This window comes from Rhinopithecus bieti, unplaced genomic scaffold, assembly GCF_001698545.2.
Source record: "Rhinopithecus bieti isolate Rb0 unplaced genomic scaffold, ASM169854v2 scaffold_15296, whole genome shotgun sequence".
In the NCBI taxonomy this organism is placed as follows: Eukaryota; Metazoa; Chordata; class Mammalia; order Primates; family Cercopithecidae; genus Rhinopithecus; species Rhinopithecus bieti.
Genome location: NW_016809075.1, coordinates 2,699,513 through 2,722,987, shown reverse-complemented (window position 1 = coordinate 2,722,987; position 23,475 = coordinate 2,699,513). Strand labels below are relative to the sequence as shown.

General features: G+C 39.1%; 1 protein-coding gene across 1 annotated transcript in view; it reads left to right on the top strand.

Moving 5' to 3' along the window:
* The window catches only part of MGAT5 (alpha-1,6-mannosylglycoprotein 6-beta-N-acetylglucosaminyltransferase), a 200,697-nt gene that overhangs the window by 86,778 nt on the left and 90,444 nt on the right, over positions 1–23,475 (top strand). The window contains 4 exon segments of the mRNA XM_017888489.1: positions 1,071–1,240; positions 4,753–4,887; positions 10,536–10,669; positions 22,849–22,982. Of these exon segments, the coding sequence (XP_017743978.1) occupies positions 1,071–1,240; positions 4,753–4,887; positions 10,536–10,669; positions 22,849–22,982 (573 nt within the window).

Sequence of the window (23,475 nt, the reverse complement as noted above, 5' to 3'; positions counted from 1 at the left end):
TTAGAGTAGGCTAAAAAACAAGTTTATTGTTCTGAAAAACTGGCAAATAAAGAGAAAGAATCAAATATTTATCAGGCTCCTTCTATACCAAATACAAGTTTGGCTACATTTATCTATAACCTTAGAGTTAACCTCAGGGTGACCAAATAGTTGATGAGGGGTAGTTTCTCTTCATAGAGAGGTATTCCAGCTAATAAACAAAGAATGGTAAAATATCATTTTGCAGTCCCCAATGGATTAATGGATCTAGCTAGTGACCATCAAAGACTGCTAACATCCCAAGACAGACACACCTGTACATTGTTTCCTATGAGGCTAAGAGACATATGAGGCAGTTATTATGTATGCTCTCTGACTCTTGAATCGCACAAGTGCACTTAGAAAAAATAAAGGGCAGTTGAAGAAGTATGAATATTAACTGGATATCAGATGATGTTAAGGAATTACTAGGTTTTTTAGGGATAGTAGTGATGTTCAAGTTATATTTTTCAAGTGAAGGTTTGTTCCTTTCAGAGATACATACCAAAATATTTACAGATGAAAGGATATGTCTACAATTTGCTTTGAGATAATCTAGAGGGGTTGGGAGAAAATGGGGGTATAGATTAAGATTTGTCACGCATTAATAATTGTTGAAGCTACACAGTAATTACTTGGGTATTGACTACATTGTCATGTTTGCCTTTCTATGTATTTGAAATTTTCCATGGTAAGAGGTTAGAAGTATTTTAGCTGTAGATAAAAGACCAAGAGTATTAGAAAATGTTGTCCTGTCTTACCTTCCTTTAATCCCGATTTTACAAATACACTGTGCTTTCAAAAGGTGGGATTATCTGTCCATAACCTTGTACTCATAGCCATACCAATGGCTGCAGTGATTTTATTTCTCTAAAACCACAATGAAAAATGATTTCCTTCCTTTGTACCTTCTAGAAAAACAGCATTCCCCACACTGAGATTTTGTTAGGATGTAAACATGACTTTGGAATTTGTTGATCACTTCTTGGCGCAATACTGTGCATTTTGTATGTGGTTCAGTGTGAATCTGTATATGCCTCTCTGTTTTCCAGGTCCTCGTTCACCTGGGACTCCTGACCAAGGAATCTGGATTTAAGATTGCAGAGACAGCTTTCAGTGGTGGCCCTCTTGGTGAATTAGTTCAGTGGAGTGATTTAATTACATCTCTGTACTTACTGGGCCATGACATTAGGATTTCAGCTTCACTGGCTGAGCTCAAAGAGTAAGGAGATTACTTTTCAATTTTAAAATCAGAATACAAAAAAGAAATTGTAAACTCTTAAAGTGTTACCTCTAGTAGTGTGTAATTTTTTGTCGAGGAAAATGAAAGTGATAATTCACTAAACAGGAGATAAGAAGATTATTTTCAGGAGCTAAATACATTCACTGTGAAAAGGATAATACGTTTTCATTGTAGCTGAAGGCTCCAGAGGCTTCATAAATGAATGCCAGAAAATTCAAACTAAGGAGCTTATTCTTTGCTATTACAGATGTGCTCCAACATCTGTAGCACAAAACATTATTGACTTTCCTAATTCCCTGTCTCTTGCTGAAATTCATACCACTGCCTACTCAACATCAATCTTTCTAAGTCTTAAAACAGGGCAGGTTCCTGTTTGTAATTTAATTTGGATAGAATAAATTTCCTGAAAGCCCTGAGCCAGTCCTTTTTCAATTAGCCAACTTTCACCTGAGTCTGTTAACTCTACTTGGGTGTTTCATTTCACTGAAATTTGCTTCTAGCTCCAGCCCTCCTATAATCCCTTCTATATTGGCATAGATGGCTGAGCAGGGACGCTTCCATCCCCTGCAGTTGCTTAGGATAACTGCCCATGGAGACTTCCCACCCAACAGTCAAGTTGCCATGTTGCTATATGTCATATATTTCCAGAAAAAATACCTTGAATGAACATTCTAGAGCTCATTGAGATGAGAGACATGTTAAAACAATATATGGTGGCTCCCAGCACTTTGGGAGGCCAAAGTAGGTAGATCACTTGAGACCAGGAATTCAGGACCAACCTGGCCAACATGGCGAAACCCTGTCTCTACTAAAAATACAAGAATTAACCAGGTGCAGTGGCTCATGCCTGTAGTCCCATCTACTCAAGAGGCAGAGGCTACAGTGAGCTGAGATCATGCCATTGCACTCCAGCCTGGGTGACACAGCAAGACTCTGTCTCAAAAAAAAAAAAAACAAAAGCAAACAAAAAAAAATTGGATACACAACCTACAAAGTGGCTGCATTTATACAGTTAGCGGTCACTCATCTGGTGCCTTCTCTAGGCTAGTTTTGATGTGGGACATACAGAGATGACCAATGCATGGTCAAGGAGCTGCCAATCATTTGATAATTACAATTAATATATTACATAATAACTACACTAATTCCAGTTCTATTGGTGCTAAGTGAGGTGTATGTGGATGCTAGAATGTAAGCACTGGGATTGCAGAAAACTGAGTATTGTTTGTCACTGTGTAGTGAGCATCTAGATAGTGCCTAGCAATTAATGAGTACTCACATAACTACAGAGTGAATGAGTGAAGGAATAAATAGGTGAATGAATGAGTGGGTAGGTAAATAAATGGAGTGCTGTGGTAGTACCAGGGACAAGTACTGCCTGGGGAGGTCAGGAAAGGCATGTTAGGGATTTATCAGTCAGAGACTGAATTTGATGGTCGAGGGAAAATTTGTTCAGTATGTTGTCACTTAACATTGTTGATAGGTTCTTGGAAACTAGGACTATAACTGAAATTATGTAAAATCAAGCCAATTTTTTTCATTAACATTATAACCACTGATTTGAAGGAAATGACTTTATTGGTGGGCCTGCTATCTGTTGTTTTGTTTAAAGTCCCGGTTTTCAGGAACCTATTGATGATGTTAAGTGAGGACTTAACTCTAGTAGTCTTTATGCACACTGGGGTCAGGGCTAGCTGTGTTTTATTTAAGAAGATAATTGTGGAAGCAACATAGAGCAGTGGTCTTTAAATATATCTGTACTTTAGAACCACCTGGAGATCTTTGTATTTATCTTTTAACTTTGGGGTATCTTTTAAAACTCCCACAGACCATGCCACAGGCTAATTAAATCACAACCCCAACCCTTGGGGGTAGGGCAGAGCCGTAAGTATTTTGTGATGCCTCCAAGTAATTTCATTATACAGGGGAGTTTGGGAAACACTGAGCATGGGGTGGACCAGAGATAAGCAAACTATGGCTCAGCAGGCCAAATCAGCCCTCTGTCTTTTTTTGTAAATAAAGTTCCATGGGGCCAGGCATGGTGGCTCACGCCTATAATCCCAGCACTTTGGGAGGCCGAGGCGGGTGGATCACCTGAGGTCAGGAGTTCGAGACCAGCCTGACCAACGTGGTGAAACCCTGTCTCTCTTTTGTAAAAATATAAAAATTAGCCAGGTATGGGGACAGGCACCTATAATCCCAGCTACTCAGGAGGCGGAGGCAGGAGAATCTCTTGATCCCGGAAGGTGGAGGTTGCAGTGAGCCAAGATCGTGCCATTGCACTCCAGCCTGGGCAACAAGAGCAAAACTCCATCTGAAAACAAATAATAAATAAAGTTTCATGGGAACACAGCCATGCCTATTGTTTACATATCATATATAGCTGTCTTCATTCCACAATGGGAGAATGGGCCAGTTGTGACTGAGAATGTATGGCCTGCAAAGATGGAGATATTCACTGTCTGGCCCTTAACAGAAAGGGTTTTCTGACTCTTGGTAAGAAACTGGTTCTGCAGAACCTAGTTCTTTCATAAACAGGGGAGAAGGAAGGAGGGTGGCTGATGTGGTGGTAATACGGAGCTGTCGAGCAGAGTCCTGTTTGTGACTCTTGTCCTTTGAAGCAAGATGTTCATTATTTGGTGAAGAATTATTGTGGGGTGTGAGGCGGGATAAGCAACAGTGGTGATTGATTAGTAAGTGGGTGGCAGTAGGGTTAGCAGTTACTTGTTCCTACACATGAAGTTGGCCTACCAATCAAGTACATCATCACACTCTGAGCACAAGTGTGGTTTTGTGTGGATGGATGCATGGGTGGGGGAAAGGGTGATAAAAAATAAAACTATAAACCATAGTGCCAGTTCTGTAATACGGTCAAGCTAGGAGGAAAAATTTGACATAGGAGAAAAAGTTAAGGAATAGTATGAGACAGGTAGAAAGAAGTTAATACTATAGAGGCTAGAAATTGAAGACATTTAGAAAAAGGGGAGGGGGTAGGTTAATAAGGGTGCTGAGCCGTAAGAACAGGCTCTGGGGGAGAAAACTAAGTTGTTGAGTATCTGGTATTCATTAGGCACTTTCTTTTCAGTATCTCATTGTGAAGAACCTTTGAGAGACTGGTGTCCAATGCTCTTTGTATCCAGTCCTTGTTTTCTGGAAGATGAGCAAAGAGTTTGAGAGAGGTTAAGTAACTTGTTTAAGGTCTCACGGCTGCTACATAGTGGTGATGGAGTCAGACTCATGTCTTCCTTGATTTCAAAGACTGTGTTTATATGCCACCATTTGCACCATTTTGCAAGAGTCAGAATCAGGGTACTGGGTTGGCCTTAATGGATGGAAATAATTTATATAAGTAGCAGATTTGAAAGGGCCATGCTGTCATCTCTAATAAGGATTGTTGTGGTGGCATTTGACCATTAAAGTTGCCAAGTTTATTACCTTTTAAGTAAATGATTTTTCTCTTTTTTCTCCCCTGTCTTTTGCCGTTTCTCTAGAATCATGAAGAAGGTTGTAGGAAACCGATCTGGCTGCCCAACTGTAGGAGACAGGATTGTTGAGCTCATTTATATTGATATTGTAGGACTTGCTCAATTCAAGAAAACTCTTGGACCATCCTGGGTTCATTACCAGTAAGTGCTGCATGGTTTTCTGACTTAAGGGGTTTTTTCCCCCTCCTTAACAAAGGTTGCATGGTTGTGGGTAGAAAAAGCTTATCAAATAGTATCTTTTCAGCTGTATGGAATGTATTGCTCATTCATAATTGAAATTCAGATTCTCAGTGACTTTGTACTTTCTTTGGCTATTCATTATTTTCATTGGTTTCTTAAAAATAGAAAACAAGTGTTAAGCTCCTTTCTACCTTGACTAGTATTAATACTTAGCCTTCCTCTCAGTATACGTATGCCAGTGTTGTCTATTTAATCAAATAACCATTTTGATAAGATACATACAGTGTCATTTCTTGTGTTCCTTGGGTTTTAGATCATGATTGACTTTTCTTACCCTTTACCTCATCAGTATTCTTGTCATTCATGGAAGGGAAATCTGGGAATACGTTATCTGAATGCTGGGATCTTGCACTTTTTAAGATAAGCCCATGATTAGTATTACTGTGGTGCATGTGTACTCTGTGCAGTCTTTATTATTTAGTAGAGTAGCTCAGTGTTCCCCTGAGTGTGGGTTTGGGACCACGATTTAGTATTTGAAACACTTTTACGTGGTATACAAACATGGCCCTAAATCACAATGAATTATATAAAGAAATGTATTAATTTTTCAATTTTCTTTCAGTCTTTTTGAGGAAAGGTGTAGTTTGATGCTACTATATCTCTGTCACTACTTTTAACACATGCATTCTTAACAATGTGAGAATAGCTGTGAATCTCAGCATTCAGCAGGCAAAAGTATCTATTCCGAATTGTAAAATACTTCCTAAAGGTTATACGCTTTTTTGTTGTTGTTATCTTGCATGTATGGCGGTCAATACTGGGTTTTTTCTTTCTAATTTTTGGGGGTTTTTTTTATTTCTCATTTTTATTTTTTGTTTTGTCTTTTATTGCTTTTGTCCTTTATCACATTTAAAAATTCCTCTCATTACAAAGGTCCACCAAATCACCAAATTTGGTCCTTGCCAGGAGTATCAAATGATTTGGAGGTCTTTAGTCATGAGAGAGTAGTAAACAACAATACTAGATAACACTGACTACTCATGTCAGTTTCATCAAGGCTAATAACTTTATGGACAGAGAAACTGAGTTATTTTGCCAATTTTAGAATGAATTTTTTTTAATTATACTTTAAGTTCTAGGGTACATGTGTACAACATGCAGGTTTGTTACATATGTATACATGTGCCATGTTGGTGTGCTGCACCCGTTAACTTGTCATTTACGTTAGGTATATCTCCTAATGCTATCCCTCCCACGACAGGCCCCGGTGTGTGATGTTCCCCACCCTGTGTCCAAGTGGTCTCATTGCTCAATTCCCACCTATGAGTGAGAACATGCGGTGTTTGGTTTTCTGTCCTTGTGACAGTTTGCTCAGAATAATGGTTTCTAGCTTCATCCATGTTGCTACAAAGGACATGAACTCATCCTTTTTTATGGCTGCATAATACTGGATTTTATTTATGGTCTTTAAAAGTTTCCTTTAAAAGATAAATTTTAAAAGGTGAATAAACTTAAATATATTTAACAATGTAAATGGCACATAAATATAAAAAAAGCAAAACTAAAAACTTGCTGCAGGCCAAGATAGTGCTCTACCTTTTGCGTTAGGTTTTTTCCTGGTTTTTGGCTTGTTTCTTGAAATCTTGACGAAAGTAGAGTTGTTGTTTTCTACCGTTTTGTAAATGGCAGACATCTGATAAATGTGCAAAGGAATCTATGCAGTACAAGCTTCCCTTGACTCACATATCCTCGCTATTAAGAAGAGTTCTTTGGATGGAAAAATATTCTCAGTGGTAGTGTTTAGGTGAATTAAAAAAGGACAATTTTATTATTAAAATGGTCACCATTGTTGGCATTTCATTCTTGTTGGATGAAAAGGCACCATCTCAGAGGGGGTTTTATGGATGAATGTAATGTTTATCTGCCTTTCTTTGATAAATCAGCTATGTTAGTGATATTACCTGGCAGGAGGTCTGTTAGTGCTTTAGGTCTGCAGTCTTTGTGGTGTGATGAAGCGAAGATTCCATTAAAAGCCTACTCAGGTCCCCTTGGTAGTTTCTTGCCGATTTCTTTCCCTTTTAAAATTAGAAATTGTCAGGGAAGATTTAAAATTTTCCCTTTTAAAAATCAGAAATTTAATGGAATACATACCAACAACCAAGGTGAATTGTCAGTATTCATCTTGGTTGTTGGTATGTATTCCATTAAATGTATTGTTGTTATCTGATCTTTCAATTAGGAGCAAACCCTTGGAAAATTAATTGTAAATTTTGTCCAATTTACGTAGGGACCTAGGAAATTCAGTTAAACATATGTTACATGCCTACACGCAACTAGTATTCTGCTAGGTACTGCAAAACTCATACCCATTTTACTTCCTACAAGGCCTTTGTCGAAGGACATACAAGAAAGTAAACTGCAAGTAGTCCAAGATATGCCATGTTTTATGTCAAACACCAGATTAGAAATTAGGGCATGGCGGCCGGGCGCGGTGGCTCAAGCCTGTAATCCCAGCACTTTGGGAGGCCGAGACGGGCGGATCACGAGGTCAGGAGATCGAGTCCATCCTGGCTAACACGGTGAAACCCCATCTCTACTAAAAAATACAAAAAACTAGCCGGGCAAGGTGGCGGGCACCTGTAGTCCCAGCTACGTGGGAGGCTGAGGCAGGAGAATGGCGTGAACCCGGGAGGCGGAGCTTGCAGTGAGCTGAGATCCAGCCACTGCACTCCAGCCTGGGTGACAGAGCGAGACTCCGTCTCAAAAAAAAAAAAAAAAAAAAAAAAAAAGAAATTAGGGCATGGCAAGGAGCTCCTGAACATCCATTTCATAGTAGTGTGGCTGACAGCAAAGAGAAGGTTCCAGGAGTTACTTGGCATGACTGCTGTGATCCCTGTTAAAAGAAGGCGAGCTGCCTTGGGCATCAAAACAAATATCTTTTTAAGTCATTGGTCTGCTTATGATGTTCCAGACACAGAGACATTAGAGGAAAGGCCTAAATATTAGCAACACATTATAAAAATAGTTGCAAAACACACAGATGCAGGATGTGATTGAAGAAGGAAAACTGTAATGTCAAACCTTCCATGTCATAGACCAAGTCCAGTGTCCTGTCTGTGCTTTATAAATTAAACCTAGATAAGCTAGAAAAGCAATTCCCAAGCAAAAGTCTCAAGTAAAAGGATGTCAAATTCTGAGAGACATCTGATCATTCCATTCCTATTTCAGGAAGAGCCCAGTGCCACATAGCTTACATCTAGGCACTGTGCAAAGTCCGGGCTTTTAGGCGTTAGGCCCTTAGCAGACAGCTTTACTCATCAGGATTTGTTTTAGTTGCCCAAATCAAAAATAACAATAATAAAACTTCGAGTTAAAAATATGGTCACCAGCCAAAGCTAGAGAAGAGTATATCGTTAGCATTTTATAGCCATGAGTTCCACATCCACAGATTCAACCACAGACCAAAAATCTGAAGGAAAAAGATAATAATACAATAATAAAAATACAAATATGATACTAGGCATTATAAGTAATCTAGAGATTTAAATATGAGAGGATGTGCATAGGTTATATGAAAGTACTATACCAGTTTATGTAAGGGACTTGAGTATCCTTGGAGTTTGGTATCCACAGGGGTCCTGGAACCAATCCAACAGATACCAAGGACAGCTGTAGACTGTTGGAGTCAATTGCCAATAAGTGGAAGAAGCTGAGCCTTCAAGCCAAGGCTCCTTATGATGAGAGTGACCCGTTTCTCCCTGCTCTGCCTGCACAGAGTGCTGTAATCTTTGACTCACAAAGTAGTGCTGGCGAATCCCGGGTCTGGTTCTCTGGAAGGAGTGGAGCATTCCCCAGCCCCACAAATCAGCGTGGGTCCTGTCCTCTCCTCCTGCTTTTTGCATTGACCTGCAGAGCTGCCACCATTAACACTGCCAGCTTTTGCAGAAGAATATATACTGGCTCAAACCAGTTCCTTGTATACCTTTTTTTTTAATGGAAAAATGTAAGAAATGCGTATGTTTTATTAAGTGGAAAGGGATGGTCTGAGCTATTCAAAGAGCAAAGAAAACAAACACTGATCTGTTCCTTGGGTCCCTAGCTTTCTTTTTTCAGGACTGTGGGCTTTATTTCTGCCCACCTATTGGCCACCAGGCCAATGACATATCTTCGATGATACTGTGAAAACTGTCGCTATGATGAGAGCATATTCCGTGAGAGCCACACAAGAATCTCAGACAGGGAAATTCCTCCTGTGGTCAGCTTGTATTTGACGTGTGGTTGTGGCCTTCCTGCCTTTCTTTTCTTCACTTCCTGGCCTTAACAAATTGTAGTGATCTCTAACGAGAAAACTAGCACACAGAAAAGAAAATTTATGAGTACATTTCCTAGAAAGTCCAATCTCATGTTTGGATTTTAAAACTGAGCCAGATTTTAAAAGTCGTTACCATCATCTGATTCTAAAATATGGGTTTCAATCTTTACTTTTATGCTTCTTAGTCTTCTAAAAGTTATTCAGAAGTATTATTGATACATACTAGAAAATAGAACTGCTTTTATTGGCCATCCTCAAGTTTCATTTACATCAAATACTTTGAAAGTCAGTGATGAAATGTTACCAAAATCAATAAATTTTGTTTGGGGATTGATTCCTTTCTTCCAATTGGTTGTTCTTCGTGCACTCTCGAGCAGTGGTCAGGAAACTTTCTGAAAAGAGCCAGCTAGTAAACATTGTGAGCTTTTTGGGCCATATATGCGTCACTGCAGCTATTCAGCTGTGCTGTTACAGGATGAAAGCAGCCATAGACAATAGATCAACAACAGGGTGTGGCCACATTCAAATGCAATTTTTATTTTTGAACATGGAAATTGGAATTTTATATAATTTGTACATGTCACAAAATATTTTTTAAAAACCATTTAAGAACGTAAAGATTATTCTAAGCTCACAGACGGTACAAAGATAGACGGTAGACCAGATTTGGCCCTGTTTATGGCTTTGGTGGGATAGTAAACAAAACGTCTTCACTTACATTTCTTCAAGTTCTAGGAGAAAGCAAATAAAGTTCTATTGCTATCAGATATATAAAAAATACCATTGCCTACTGAAAGATTCTAAGCTTAATATAAAGTCGAATACTCCAATTGATGAAAACGTTGAGTGATTTCTCCTAGAGATAACACATGTCATATGATTTAAGCAGAATAAGACCTCTGTAGATGGTAGCTCTGTTTCTTTGGCATCAGTTGATTAGACACCTACTGTGTGCTCAGCTCTGGCTAGGTGCTGGGGGTACAGCATTGAACATGGCAGTCCGCAGTTCAAGCTTTCATAGAACTTTTTATTTTGCTGGTAGTTGATTGATCCTCTGTAATTAGTTACCCGATCTGAAGCAAATCGTGTCTGCTATGTGATGTCTCAGGCGCTAAACTGACACAAGTAGATGTTTGGTACACAAGCTATTCTAAAACATCTCCGTTTTTGTCTGGACCTGCGTCTGTCTAAAAGGATTTACCTATTTTTAGTAGTCCTGAAGGAAGGGTTAGAGCTTTTACCTTTTCAACTTTGGGGGCAAGTATGTAGTGTTAAACACATTGCTGTTTTCTTTCAGGTGCATGCTCCGAGTCCTCGATTCATTTGGTACTGAACCCGAATTTAATCATGCAAATTATGCCCAATCGAAAGGCCACAAGACCCCCTGGGGAAAATGGAATCTGAACCCTCAGCAGTTTTATACCATGTTCCGTGAGTATTCCTGTTTCATGTATGCTTTCCAGAATGCCACCAAGGATAGATGAGAAAATTAGCCACCATATATTTTGGGTTATGATTCTCAGGACCATTAGCTGTAGAAGTCTGTGCTGTTGAACCTTTTCCTTGGGAATTACTGAATTTTTTTGTTTTGTTTTTTAGTTGAAATCAAAAGGCCACATTAACATTTTTTGAAAAGCCTTGGAAATATTCTGGAGAAAAAATGTTCAGTACAAAGTATCATTAGAAACTACTTGGGAAAGGACTTTGCAGTGACTTTAGATTGGCAGGCACTAAACACATTTTATGCCACATAGATGCTATTTAGGGTACACTTTGTCATTAATGAGGGGTGAAGTCTTTCATGCAGATCTATTTTCCACATAATTAAACCTTAATTATTTAAGCATCAAACTTTTTAAAGAAAAAAACAGCTTTTAAAAAATTGAACTGTTTTAAACTCCGTTTTGTATTTTACTGACTTCTTCAATCCTAGGCCCAGAATGAAATTTTACCTTCTCTTGCTGACTTGGTGTCATTGTTTTCAGCAGCAGTGCTTATTTCATGAGCCAATATAGTAAGAACAGCACACCAAATGATGATGAATTAACTGGCCACAGATGCTAAGGCTCTTAGACATTTTCTGTTTCTATAGGGTTATTTTCCCACTTTTACCATTTCTTCCTGCTGCTTTCTGTTTACCTGGCACTAGCCTCATTTCTAATTAACTGAGGACTGTGAACTCAAAAACCACATTTGATAGTGTTTATGCCAACAGTGAATTTATTTTGTAAGTCAATAGTCTTGAGTAATGAGATGAAGCCCTATTCCAGAAGTGAAAGGCCACATGAGATAATTTGGATGATGAGAGAATTCCTGTTTTCTAAAATTATCAGGATAAGCTTGATCCAGAGGTTTCCACTTTGTAACTTCTGAGATGAATCTGTTTGCTTTGTAGAACCAAGACCCAAAAGACCCCTTCCTAATCTTCTTCCCATGTGGTTGTCCCTTCCCATTGTATGCAGCTACCTGAAGGTAACCCCTGTCTCACACTCACTAAATGTAACAGCACATGCATTGGACTAATCTTTGGGTGTTAGGCATGAGAAGGGAGAATTAAGAATGGAGAGTAATTTTAAAAATCAACTCATCCTTAAGTGTTCTATTAAGCTCAGATTTGTGAGAGTGTGTTGTATGCTTCATAAACATTATTGTTCATGGAGCTGTATCATCCTGCTATTACATACCATCCCTGGGGCACAGTTCATGGGGCAAATTGATTTTTGGCACATTAGGTAACAGATGGCTTTACCTAATGTGGTGAGGATGCTCAGTTTGCCTGTGATTTGACTTTGCTGTGTAACTTTGAGGGATGGGATAAGGTGGCACAGAATAGCCTAAGAAGTGACCTGTGTGTTAAATCAAGTGAAATAAAACATTAACTGTGTTCAAAGTGACTAAAACCGCTGGGTGATATGGCAGGTGTGTGCTGTACAAGAGATGGAATTTCCAGGGTGTAGAGAAGAGAGGTTTTTTTTTTTCCTAGAAAACAAAGTTCTATTTTAGAATGTTGGAATTTACAGTCCTGCAAACCTATTTTGTTCTCCATGGATGGAGAATTTCAGCAGTATTGGTTGATTAAATTGAAGGAAATTCACTGCTTAAAATGTAATTGAAGATAAAAACATGGATTAATTTCTGTTAACCTGGGAAGGGAATAAGTTCCCTAACCATGACTCAGAATTCAGCAGAAATGAGGGAAAATTGATATGCTTGACTATATTTTTAAAAAAAGAAGAACCTGTATGGCAAAACAACAACCAATAACGTCATAAGCAAATGATACCACAGAGGGCTAAATTACTAATATAGACCCTTACAGGTACACATACATATATATATATAAAAATTAAGAAAAAGTTCCATGTTCCAACAGAAAAATGGGAAAAGGCTATTAAGTTTAGAGGAAAGAGAAATTTACTGCTCTGAACATGTGGAAAGATGTTAACTTCACTCACGGTAAGAGAAATGCATTTTTAAACTCCACCAAGATACCATGTCCCATGTACAGACTGGCAGAAATGCAAAAGTTGAACAGCATGGCTATTCTGATGATGCGGTGAGCAAAACCAGCCTTCTTCAACCCCAGTGGTTAGAATGCAGCGTGGTACTACCCCAATAGGGATGTGTTTGTCAGGATCTAGTAAAACCTCCTCTGCATTTTCTTTCTTCAACTAAGCACCTCGTATATAGGAATCTATTCCAAAGGTAATGAGCAAAATCAAGATGTGGCATGTGCTCAAGGGCATTTAGTGCAGCACTGTTTGTGATAGGAAGCAACAAGAAACAACCCAAGTAATCATCATAGGGGACTGAGTGAATAATATGATCCATTAATAGAGTGAAGTACTACGTAGCTATAAAAAGAAATGAGGAAGGCTTTCATTCCAGGAGGGGCATGTCTAGGATATTTTAAGTGATAAGAATCAACGTGCAGGACAATGTAGAGTTACTCCCTTTTATATATGTCAGATATAGAGGAAGAGTGTGTGTGGTCATGTTAGTATATATGAATGAACTTATATTTCCAAAAGAAACAATGAAAGGATAAATAAACTAATAAAAGTGATTACCATTGGATAAAGTGATTCTCACTGGATAAAAAGGTATCCAGGGATGGGGCTAGAAGGGTAATGTCTCTTAATATTCCTTATTTTGACTTTAGGACCATGTAAATGTTTTACCTGATTTTAAAAGAGAAATATTCCAAAGAATTCAAAGTAGGATCTCGAAGAAGTATTTGCACATTCATGTTCACTGCAGTAGTATTCCTAATAGCCATGAGGTAGAAGCAACCCAAATGTTCATCCACACAAGTGGATAAAGAAAAACGTAGTATACATATATATGGAATATTATTTAGCCTTAAAAAGGAAAGAAATCCTTCATATGCTACAACATGGATGAACGTCAAGGATATTATGCTAAGGGAAATAAGCTAGTCACAAGAGGGTGAATACCATATGATTCCACTCATAAAGTATCTAAGGTAGTCAAAATCATAGAAACAGAAAATGGAAAGGTGGTTACCAAGTTGGGAGGAGGAATTAGTGTTTAATGGCTATGGGGTTTCAGTATTTCAAGATGAAAAAGTTCTGAAGATCTCTTGCATACCAGTGTGAATATACTTAACACTACTGAACACTTAAAAAAGGTTAAGATGGTGAATTTAGTGTTACTTGTTTTTTACCACAGTAAAAATTCAAGTAAAAAAGAAAAGCATTCACTAAGAATTGAAAACAGAGACAAACCTAGCTATACGCATGAGGTTGATGTTAACCTCTCATATGGAGAAGATTATTACTTAAGTGGCTTTAAAAGACCATCTTTTGACTATACAGTTGTAGTGGGAAATATTTATATTGTTACTTGAAACTGTTATAGGTATGTTGTAGGAACCAAGATCTTTAGTATACAAAAAGAGGGGAGTACCTAAAGATTCTAGATTCCGGAATGATATACCAACCAAGAAGACTCCACAAAGTGTAGTAGGTCACCTTTGCAGATTGCTAGGATACCACCTCATTACTGTAAAAAATAAAGTGAAAGAATTCAGCTTTGATCATGCCTTTCTAGCACAAATTGTATTTGAAAATAATCAAACAGTTGATGAGAGAAAGTCATTAATCTTGGAGAAATCACAACTAATAAATGCAAAAGGAATGAATTAGAAAATGAGCATTATAAAAGTCCTGATGAGACAGTAGAGCAAAGCAGTCATCATCAGTGGTTGCTAAATCCATCAAGTAACAGGTTGATGGAAAACTTTCTCATGGATGAGGCTGACTTGAATGGAGGAAATATGGAAATGAATAGAGAAATAAAGCAGTTTGAGACCTTTATCCTATTGAGATGTGTCTGAGCTGGAAAATTTGCAGCAACAACAAAAAGCTCCTGCACTCTGTTTTCCAGCGCCTGCCCACAGTGAACTTGGATGCATGCTTGGAAGAGGGCCCCTTTCTTCCCACGTGACAAAGGCCTGGGGTCCAGTCTGCTAGGTCCTTTCCATAGAGCCCTCCATTCCTTTACCTTTTGGGTCAATGTGGCTACCGCAGTGGTCTGAAGAAAAATGGCATTCCTTTGAATATCAAAAGTTATATTTATTTATTGTTAATTTTTCAAAAGTGAAACAAATTGACTAGTGCTTAATATATGAGCTGGAGAGTAATCATTATCTGATTTCTGTATAAATATGCACATATACTAAGGATGTACTCAGAATCCTATGTGCTTAGATTGTGTTCTACTGATGGAGTGCTCAATGAAAAGTTCCGAGACTGTGGAAATAGAGTGCTATACTTGAGGAATCAAGTCTTCAGGACTAGCTGCCTTATCATAAGACGTAGCAGTGTTGTGGTTTATGTGCAGACAGAGAGCGTGGGGAAGGCCAGTCCAAAAGAACCCAGTGGGAAGATAAAGAAAAATACACCACTGGGATGCATCTTGAGGAGCAGTGAAACGAAATACGCTGGACCAGAATGTGTTTGCGTTCTTAAATATTCATGGTACGCATCTCACTTTAAGACTCCTTCTGTTTCTCCTCTAACTCATTTCCTAAGTTGGTGGGTTTTCTACAAGGTGAAAAACCTTGCATTTCTGTATTATTTTGCCCCCAGTCTCAGAAGTTCACTGGTGCCATTGTCGTCATGTGTTCTCTTTGCAGTTAGGCATATTAGGTAGTGTCCACATAGACTATTCCTGACACCTTCCTAAGCAGCTTCTGGAGGGACTGGTGGCCAGACGATACTAAGGCCATTTGATTAGATCTACTAAGTGATGGTTTTTCCCCAGGAATCTGGTAAGTCTGGTTGTTCCTCCTTCTAGGCCCCCATTCCTGCTCGCTCCTCCTGTCCACGTGTTAACATGACCTCTGAACTAGGTACTAAGTCTTTCCAGCCACAAAAACCAGCTCTTGAAAGCTCAGCTTGGATTAGGCGATTTCTCCTCAGAGACTGCAGTGCCTTCCTTTTGTCCATGGGATGATTTTCAAACTCCACAGCAAAGTATTCAAGACCTTAGGCTCTCTGGCCTCAACCCCCAACCATATTCCTCCCCAGGTCTGGCCCCAGCCTCACCCAACAGCCTGCTGGTCTCTGAGAAGCAAAATGTAATGTTTTCTTTAAAACTCTATTTAAGTGACTTCCTCCAATTTTCCAATCAAATTTATAAAGAAATGTAACCCAATTACAAAAACAGGGAAAGACTTCCTCCTACTGAAAAAGGCTCCCCTAACCCTGGTGTAACTTTTATCTTTTCACAAGTATGTTTTTACATACTTGTCACATACTTACCAAAATTTTGTATCTCCTTTTTTTCCACTTAATACATCATCTTTTTTTTCTTCAAGACTCTACTCAGATTTGAAAACCATTGTTTCCAAGACTGTTCTACAGTCAAGTGGCTAGTTCCTAAGTCATAGTTATTTGGGGATGCTTTTGTTATTTCTTGAGATTTAACTGATGCTTTTTTAATGGTTGCCAGGTACCTGGCTTGGCATATATTTAGGTATTATTTCAGTCTCTGCCTGTAGTCTATGCATATGGCTTGTTTTAACCTCCTAAAGGCCATCTTTTATTTTTCACAGTCTCAAACAAGGTGCATTATATCTCAGTAAATAAATGCAAGAAATCTGCCTGCACAGAAAAATAAGAGTGAAGGCATTTGCCTTTACCATTTAGAAGAGAAAGCTCTAAAATTGATGACTTGCACTGTAAATTTTCCAGTATTTGGATAGCTCTAATTATCTGCACCACACCCTCATTTACAACTTCATCTGGCTTGTGTAAAAACATTGGCAGTGGTAAATCATCTTTGTCTAATTGAGTTTTTTCCTCTCTTTCCCTAGAGTTGATGGCTGAAAGTAACAGTAGCAGGCATTACAAGATACCCCATCCCTGGTTTCAGATCTCAGACCTTATTTTTATATCCTACAAAAAATTCAATAACCTTTGAAATCAGTTCTACTTAACAGCCTCACTTTTCATATCATTGCCATAGAACATTTACTACATTGCCTGAGCAAACTGTGTTCATATAGTTTTATTTATTATGTGTGTATGTGTTAAGTACCTACAACATTTTGGCTGTCATTCACAATGTGAAGACACAGAAGAATTTGCCTTCTGGGTGCTCACATTCTGTATAGTCAAGGTTGGAGAATATTCAGCGTTTCTTGGTACTTGTGGAAATTTGGAGCAGAAAAGACAGGGAGCTATAACGAAATTGAGAGAAGAGCAGATTAGGGATTCTGGAGGTGTTTAGAACTTTCCCATTTCACCTTCCACCTCTTTGATTTTTTTTTACCCCCTTCTCCTCTTTCCCAAATCCTTGTAAGGTGCTCCTTAGTAAAGGCTACAGAGGTGACTAAGCCTAAGTATTTTCTTGTTCCTTATGAGCGTCAGTTTAGGAGTTAGATTGGAATCTTTATTTGGTTGTCGATTTTATCCTTTTGTTCAGTGTGTGTCCCCTGACCATCTGTGGGATGTCTAAGTCTCTGTTCTCCAGAAGCTTACTTTCAGTGGAGTCAGGAGGTATGCAAAAATAAGACCTTCTCGTACTTCCACTTTAGAAATTACAGACCCAGGTGAATGGAGCAGGGAAAATTTGAGTGCAGAGGCGAGGAATATCCTAGTTGTGGCAACTAGAGGCAAGTTTTCCCAGGGTCCTCAAGACCCTGTCGCTTACTACGCTGCTTTTTGCTCATTTCTCTCTACTTCCTTGCTGTTTCTTGAGTAGAATAGGCACACTCCCCCTCAGGACCTTTGCATTGGTTGTCCCATCTCTTGGAACATTCTTCTTTTAGACTTTCCCATCTCCTCCTTCAGGTTTTTAACTCAAATGTCATCTCAGTGAGACTGACTGTGACCTCCTCTTTTAAAATGCAACTCCTTCCTTCCCCAACTTTCTACTCCCCTTCCCTGGTTTATTTTCCTCCATAACTTTATTGCTATCCAGTATTTATGTTTCACTTACTTTTATTTTCTTTTTCCTCCCCTGGAATCTGAGATATATAATGGCAGGAATTTTAGCTGCTTTGTTTATTGCTGGAACTCTAACATCCTGAAGAGTGGCTGGCACATAGTAGGCATTCAGAAAGTCTTTTATTGATGGAATTAAACTAGAATGAACAATATTGCCTATTCTGTTTTTAGTCCATGCAACAATGTAGGGAAGGAGACTGTTGTACAAATTTAAGATTGCAGAAACTTCTTTAGGCCAGTGGCCTCATCTTACTTTCTGTGTCTTCCCAGGGAACTTACTTACATTGTTGGGCTTTCGGAACATAATGATTGTCATTATCATTGACATTCCAACCCTGAATTTCTCCCAGGATCTGGACCTCACAGCCATTTTTATTTGCATGATCAAATTGAATGATGGCTTGTGGATAAAAAATTTTGCCTGGCAAAACAGAAATTTTAGAACCAAGTCAGTTCCCATTCATGCAAATAATAAGCCTGTTGGCTGTAGCTAAGGATCAGTTAACTTCCACATACAATTTTATTTTTAGGGCATGACAACCAAAGGAGCTATTTGTGATTGAAACTGCCATTTTGGCCTTTAACTTGAATCAGGAGGGCTCTTGCCTTTAAGCTCTGTGCAGACCAGTGAGGAGTAGGATCAGTCTCGTGGTTCCTTCAGTCTGAGTCTCAGCTTTCAGCAGTGTTATTCTTCTAAGGAGTCCATTCCCTCCTAAATTGCTTTTTTACACTTGAAAATTTTACCCTGAAGTGCCTTTTGTCAACAGTTTAGGCGCTCATCTTCTCAGCTCAACTGTATATTAGTTTCCCTAGCCTGCATCCCAGCCTTCTTTCTTGAAGAAACTAGTATCACCACCATTTGGGGAAAAAAAAATCAGTTTTGTAAAATTTGTCACATAATGTAGTAATGTATAGTTTTTTAATCCAGAATTCTTGTGTGACATAACTGTTTTTCAATGCATTTGTTTCTATTGTCGGTTTCATCAGAATCAGCAAAAATGTCATGAATATGATGACAAGCAGTATATATACTGTATCAATCCATATGCCAATCCTCTCTCTATCCATCAATCCACCGTTTTGCTGGTTTTTCTTTGCGGGGGGGATGCATAAAAGAACCCTCTGATGCCTCAGCTTGACATCATTAACTGGAATTCAATATTTTGAGGGGAAAAATGAACCACAAACTTAGAAAAAAAGACCAGTAATTGGGTTATTTCTAGGTGACGAAAGATATGTAACTTATTTTTTTCTCATATCGTTATTATCTGAAAAATGTTTTAATCTGAGGATATATTTCTGTTATAATCAGGAAAACCAATAAATCCATTTGTATTTAGGAAAAAGAAAGTCTTAGCAAAAAAGAAGTCTTAGCAAAAAGTGAGAAGGTCTGGACTAACAAATATGAAAAGGAAAGGATGAGTTGATGGATTTTTGAGAAACTAATATCCCTGGGACTGCTGACTGTGAGGGCTAAAGAATGGGCCCAGGCTGGCACTGGGGTTTCTTCTCTTGGTGACCAGGGGACGTGAAGATATATAACATTCTTAGAGATGTTTGGGACTTACTGATAGAAAAAACAGACCTCAAAAATTTATGCAATTGAAAGAAAGCTCAACTTGACTTTTCAAGTTGACCTTGAAGTAGTTGGTAAGCTCCTTGAGGGCAGAAACTCATCTTTATATTGTAATTTGTCAATACTTATAATATAACCTAGTTTGTAGAAATGCTTCAAAACATTTGTCATTGAATGAATTATTCAAGCTAAGCTAATAGTATTTCTTAGAAGTAGTTATCATCATACTCTGCTCAGGGAACACATCAAGCTGATTTGTAATCATTTGTAAATAGGTGCTTCCAAAGTGCTTAAAATAGTGTTTCTCTTAATAAGAGATGTTTTGTTCTAAATTATCTTAAAATTATTGCTAATGTCTGGCAAATCTCCTGTAGTTTTGTAGCATGTAAAAAAAAAAAAAATCTGTGTGGTCCCACATACATATATGGCACAAGATACTGAAGAAACTGAGGTGATACTGCATATGTATTCTGGATCCCTCTTGTGTATTTTGCTCTACCTTAGAACATTATTTTCCTCTGAAGCATGGTTTACCACTGCTGTTCACAGGGTCCAGAAAATTATTTGGACTATGAGGCTGTATATTAGAGTGACTTAAGGAGTTGATGCCCTGAAAGCAGCCAGTCAGACTCTGAATCCCAGTGTTGCCGTTTCCTAGCATGTAGACTTGGGTAGTTAAACCAAATCTCTCTGTTTTCTCATCTGTACAAACGTGTTACACGGTTATGAGGTTAAAATGGAAGAGTAACTATAATGCACTTAGCACAGAATTTAGCATGTAGTCAACTCAAAATATCAGCATCTTTTTTAAAAATCACATTTGTTTATCCTCTGGGATGGAGGTATTACTGAAAGTACAGGATTTCCTGCATCCTGTTTGAAATTTGTTTGATTTACCTTAAAATGTAAATACCTTCTCTTTGAATCCCTCCCAACACAATAAAAGTCTCTGTTCCCTTCCTAAGGCAGAGCAAAAAAGAAAGGTTGGCCTGAAATTTGAACTCAATGAAATGGACATTTCAGATAATATCCTCCTGGACTTGTGGCTTTTGATTTATTATAAGCACCATTAAGAACACTTGTGATAAGACCAGGGCGCTCTCGGCAGATGTTACCAGGCAGGCTCCAGCTGGTGTTCAGATCCTTGGAAGCAAGCCACACTGGACCCGTAGTTACTTCAGAATCACCTGCTGGGGCGAGTCACAGCTGTGCAGACCCTTATGTGGTCAAGGTTTAGTGTCCTGTGGCAAGTTTAGAGTCACCTGGGAGGAGAAGGCATGTAGAGGTCAGACCAGTGCTCAGGCCTTGGCTCATTAAATGTGGTGATACTGTTTGTAACTCTCAAGTCTCACCTGAGGTCCTTTAAACCACACTTGCAGGTTGTTGATCCCTAAGTTAACATTCTACAAGGTGAGACAGGAGTTAAAGTGTTTGGATGAAAACATAGAAGAGAGTTTAGATGTGAAATTCATAGTGTCAGAGTTGATTGAATACCAAATTATAGTCATAGCAGCAAAAGCCCACCATTCCTCACAAGTTTTTCTGATATTTACTTCTCCCTCCCACCAGTCAAGCTAGAAGCTAGGAGAATCTTTCACACAAAAATGTTACATATATGTATTTTTTCATTTGGGTAGCTAAAGCATTTTATTTTTTACTATGCATTAATATATTACAATATGAAATAAAACCCATTGTTTTACTTGCTGGATTATTTAAGTGCCTACCTAAGGACTAAATGACTATATTTCAGAAACAAATATTTCAAGCATCATGCTTTAATCACCATGTAAATTTTCTGAAAATAAAAAAATTTAAAAACACCTGATCCTGAAGTAGAGTGTCAGGTTTGAGTTCCAAACTTTTAGAATTAACACAAAATTTTACAAAGAAATATTTTAAGCTGCACCGTAACACTGATAATGCACACAGGCTGTGTTCCTGTCCCCGCTAATCCTTGAAAATTCCCTGTGCCCTCAGCTCCTCAAAAGGGGGAGGAAAAACAACCATTGCCTCTTGTTGGCAGTAGAATTTATTCAGTAATTTACTTTCCAGCCAACTGCAGCCATTGCCATTGCCTCTGGGCACTTGTTCAAAAATGCAGAAATGAAATAACAGATTGGCCGGACTGAACACAGCTCCCCAGTCACAACCCTATTATCTCCTCATTCTGTCACCCCCATTAGGCAAAAGCCTGGGAAACGGAGGGTGACAACACAGTATTTACATGGCTCGTGCATTTCCACAGCTCAGGGCTTCCTGCCAGTGTCCCTTCTTCATCGTGTTCCCCTGCATGCATGGTGGGTGACATTGTAGTCTGGGCATCGGAGTCCTAGGCCTGTGCTGCAGGCTCGCCTTTTCCCATCTGTCTGTCTGAAAGGATTTCTGTGCTGCTACAAGCCTGGGAAACCGCTCCTTAATCCTAGGACAACCAGAACGAGATGAAGGGACCAGCTTTCTCTATTTGCTGTCCACCTACCTATGAATGGATGTGGTTAAGGTTGCAGTGTGTGGACTTTTCAGAATCTTGTGTATATCTCAATTTACCAGGAGGAATTTGGTTTCATGTTATTTATAGCTGTTCTATTCAGGTCAGAGCCAAGCAGAGCAGTTGCTTCATTTAATATCAGCCGCACATGGTCTCTGCAGGCTCATCTCCTGAAAAACTGAGATTTCTCTTGACAGAATGAAGGTAAAGGAGAAGAGGGTCTCTGTTTAATCCAGAGAGAATTATTTTCTGATTGTCACTTGCTGGTGAAATGCCTTTTAAAATTACAGGCACGAGATGCAGATGTTTGGAGAGGGTGTGGGGTTACTGTCCCCCTTGGTCAAGTGTTAGAGAAGTTACAGAACCCAAATGAGAGAAATCCAAAATTTTCTTTTCCAGAATAGCATACTCTGTAGACAGTATTCCTTTGCAGTGGTTGGTTTTTTTTTTTGGAGTGGTTTGTGCCCCAGCAAGCTTTACCTTTTATTCGGTCTTCATTCCATGCACCTGTTCAATATAACCCCCATAATTACATCTTTTATGAGTGAGTAATTCTTAGAGGAGATGAAAGGTTCTGGGGATTATTCATCACTCTATCCCTAAACCTCTTGTTATGTAGCTGGGTGAAAAACACAGCTGGAGTCAGATTCAGTTACATGGGGGCTCTGCACCTATTCAGAACTCCCGATCAGCCCTGCCCCCTACAGATTTCTGGCCAGTGGGTGGTGAAACCTGGGTGAGAGCATTTCTGCTGGGAAACGGACAGTAGCCTTATTCTGAGGCAACAAGGAAGAGAATACACAGCTTAATGATTTTCAGACAGATGTATTTTCCCTAAAAAGAGCAGGTTTTGGTTCAGGTTAATCCATCCTAGAGAGAAGTATTCTTATGATGGTTTTACTGGGAACGTGTGGGAGAGGGCAATCCCTCACCTCCCTCAGGTGTAAGAAAGAACAGGGTAAGATGAAAACATTTTGTTATGGGTAAGGTGGCCTGTGTTAAATATGTGATTGTTGTTTCTTCTTGCTGATTGGACACTAACTGTCCTCTCCATTTCTTTGCACACCAGCTCATACCCCAGACAACAGTTTTCTGGGGTTTGTGGTCGAGCAGCACCTGAACTCCAGTGACATCCACCACATTAATGAAATCAAAAGGCAGAACCAGTCCCTTGTGTATGGCAAAGTGGATAGCTTCTGGAAGGTGAGTCAGTCTGTGCGTGTGTCTCTCTCTGAAAAGAAGCTTGTTGGGTAATTTAACTTTGATCCAGGGAGTAGTCAAGCCAAGTGCCCAGGGCTTAATGGGATCTACTTAGACATAAACAAGAATGTGCAAGGATTCAGTTGTTCAGCATTTGGGTTTCTAACCAAGGCTGTACCTGCTCTTCTGGTAGTGGCTATACAACAGCCCCCTTCACTCTCTGCGTGTCAGAAGAGACACATTCTAGCTGCCTTCACACCTTGTACTTGCTTCTGAGAGCCAGGGCCCTCCAGGGGTTGAATATCTTTCTGGAGCAAGGTACTGCACAGGGAGAAACTTTACCGAGGGGAGTTTCCCTCTGCTTCTGGGAGGTAGTCTGTGGAGGTAGGCAGCTCCCTTTCCTGGGAAATGCAGTGGCCTTCACATCCTCTTGGCTATAGTCACTACTCACCTGACGTGGAAAGTAAACTCTTGCTGGGGCTGACTGTAGGCAGTT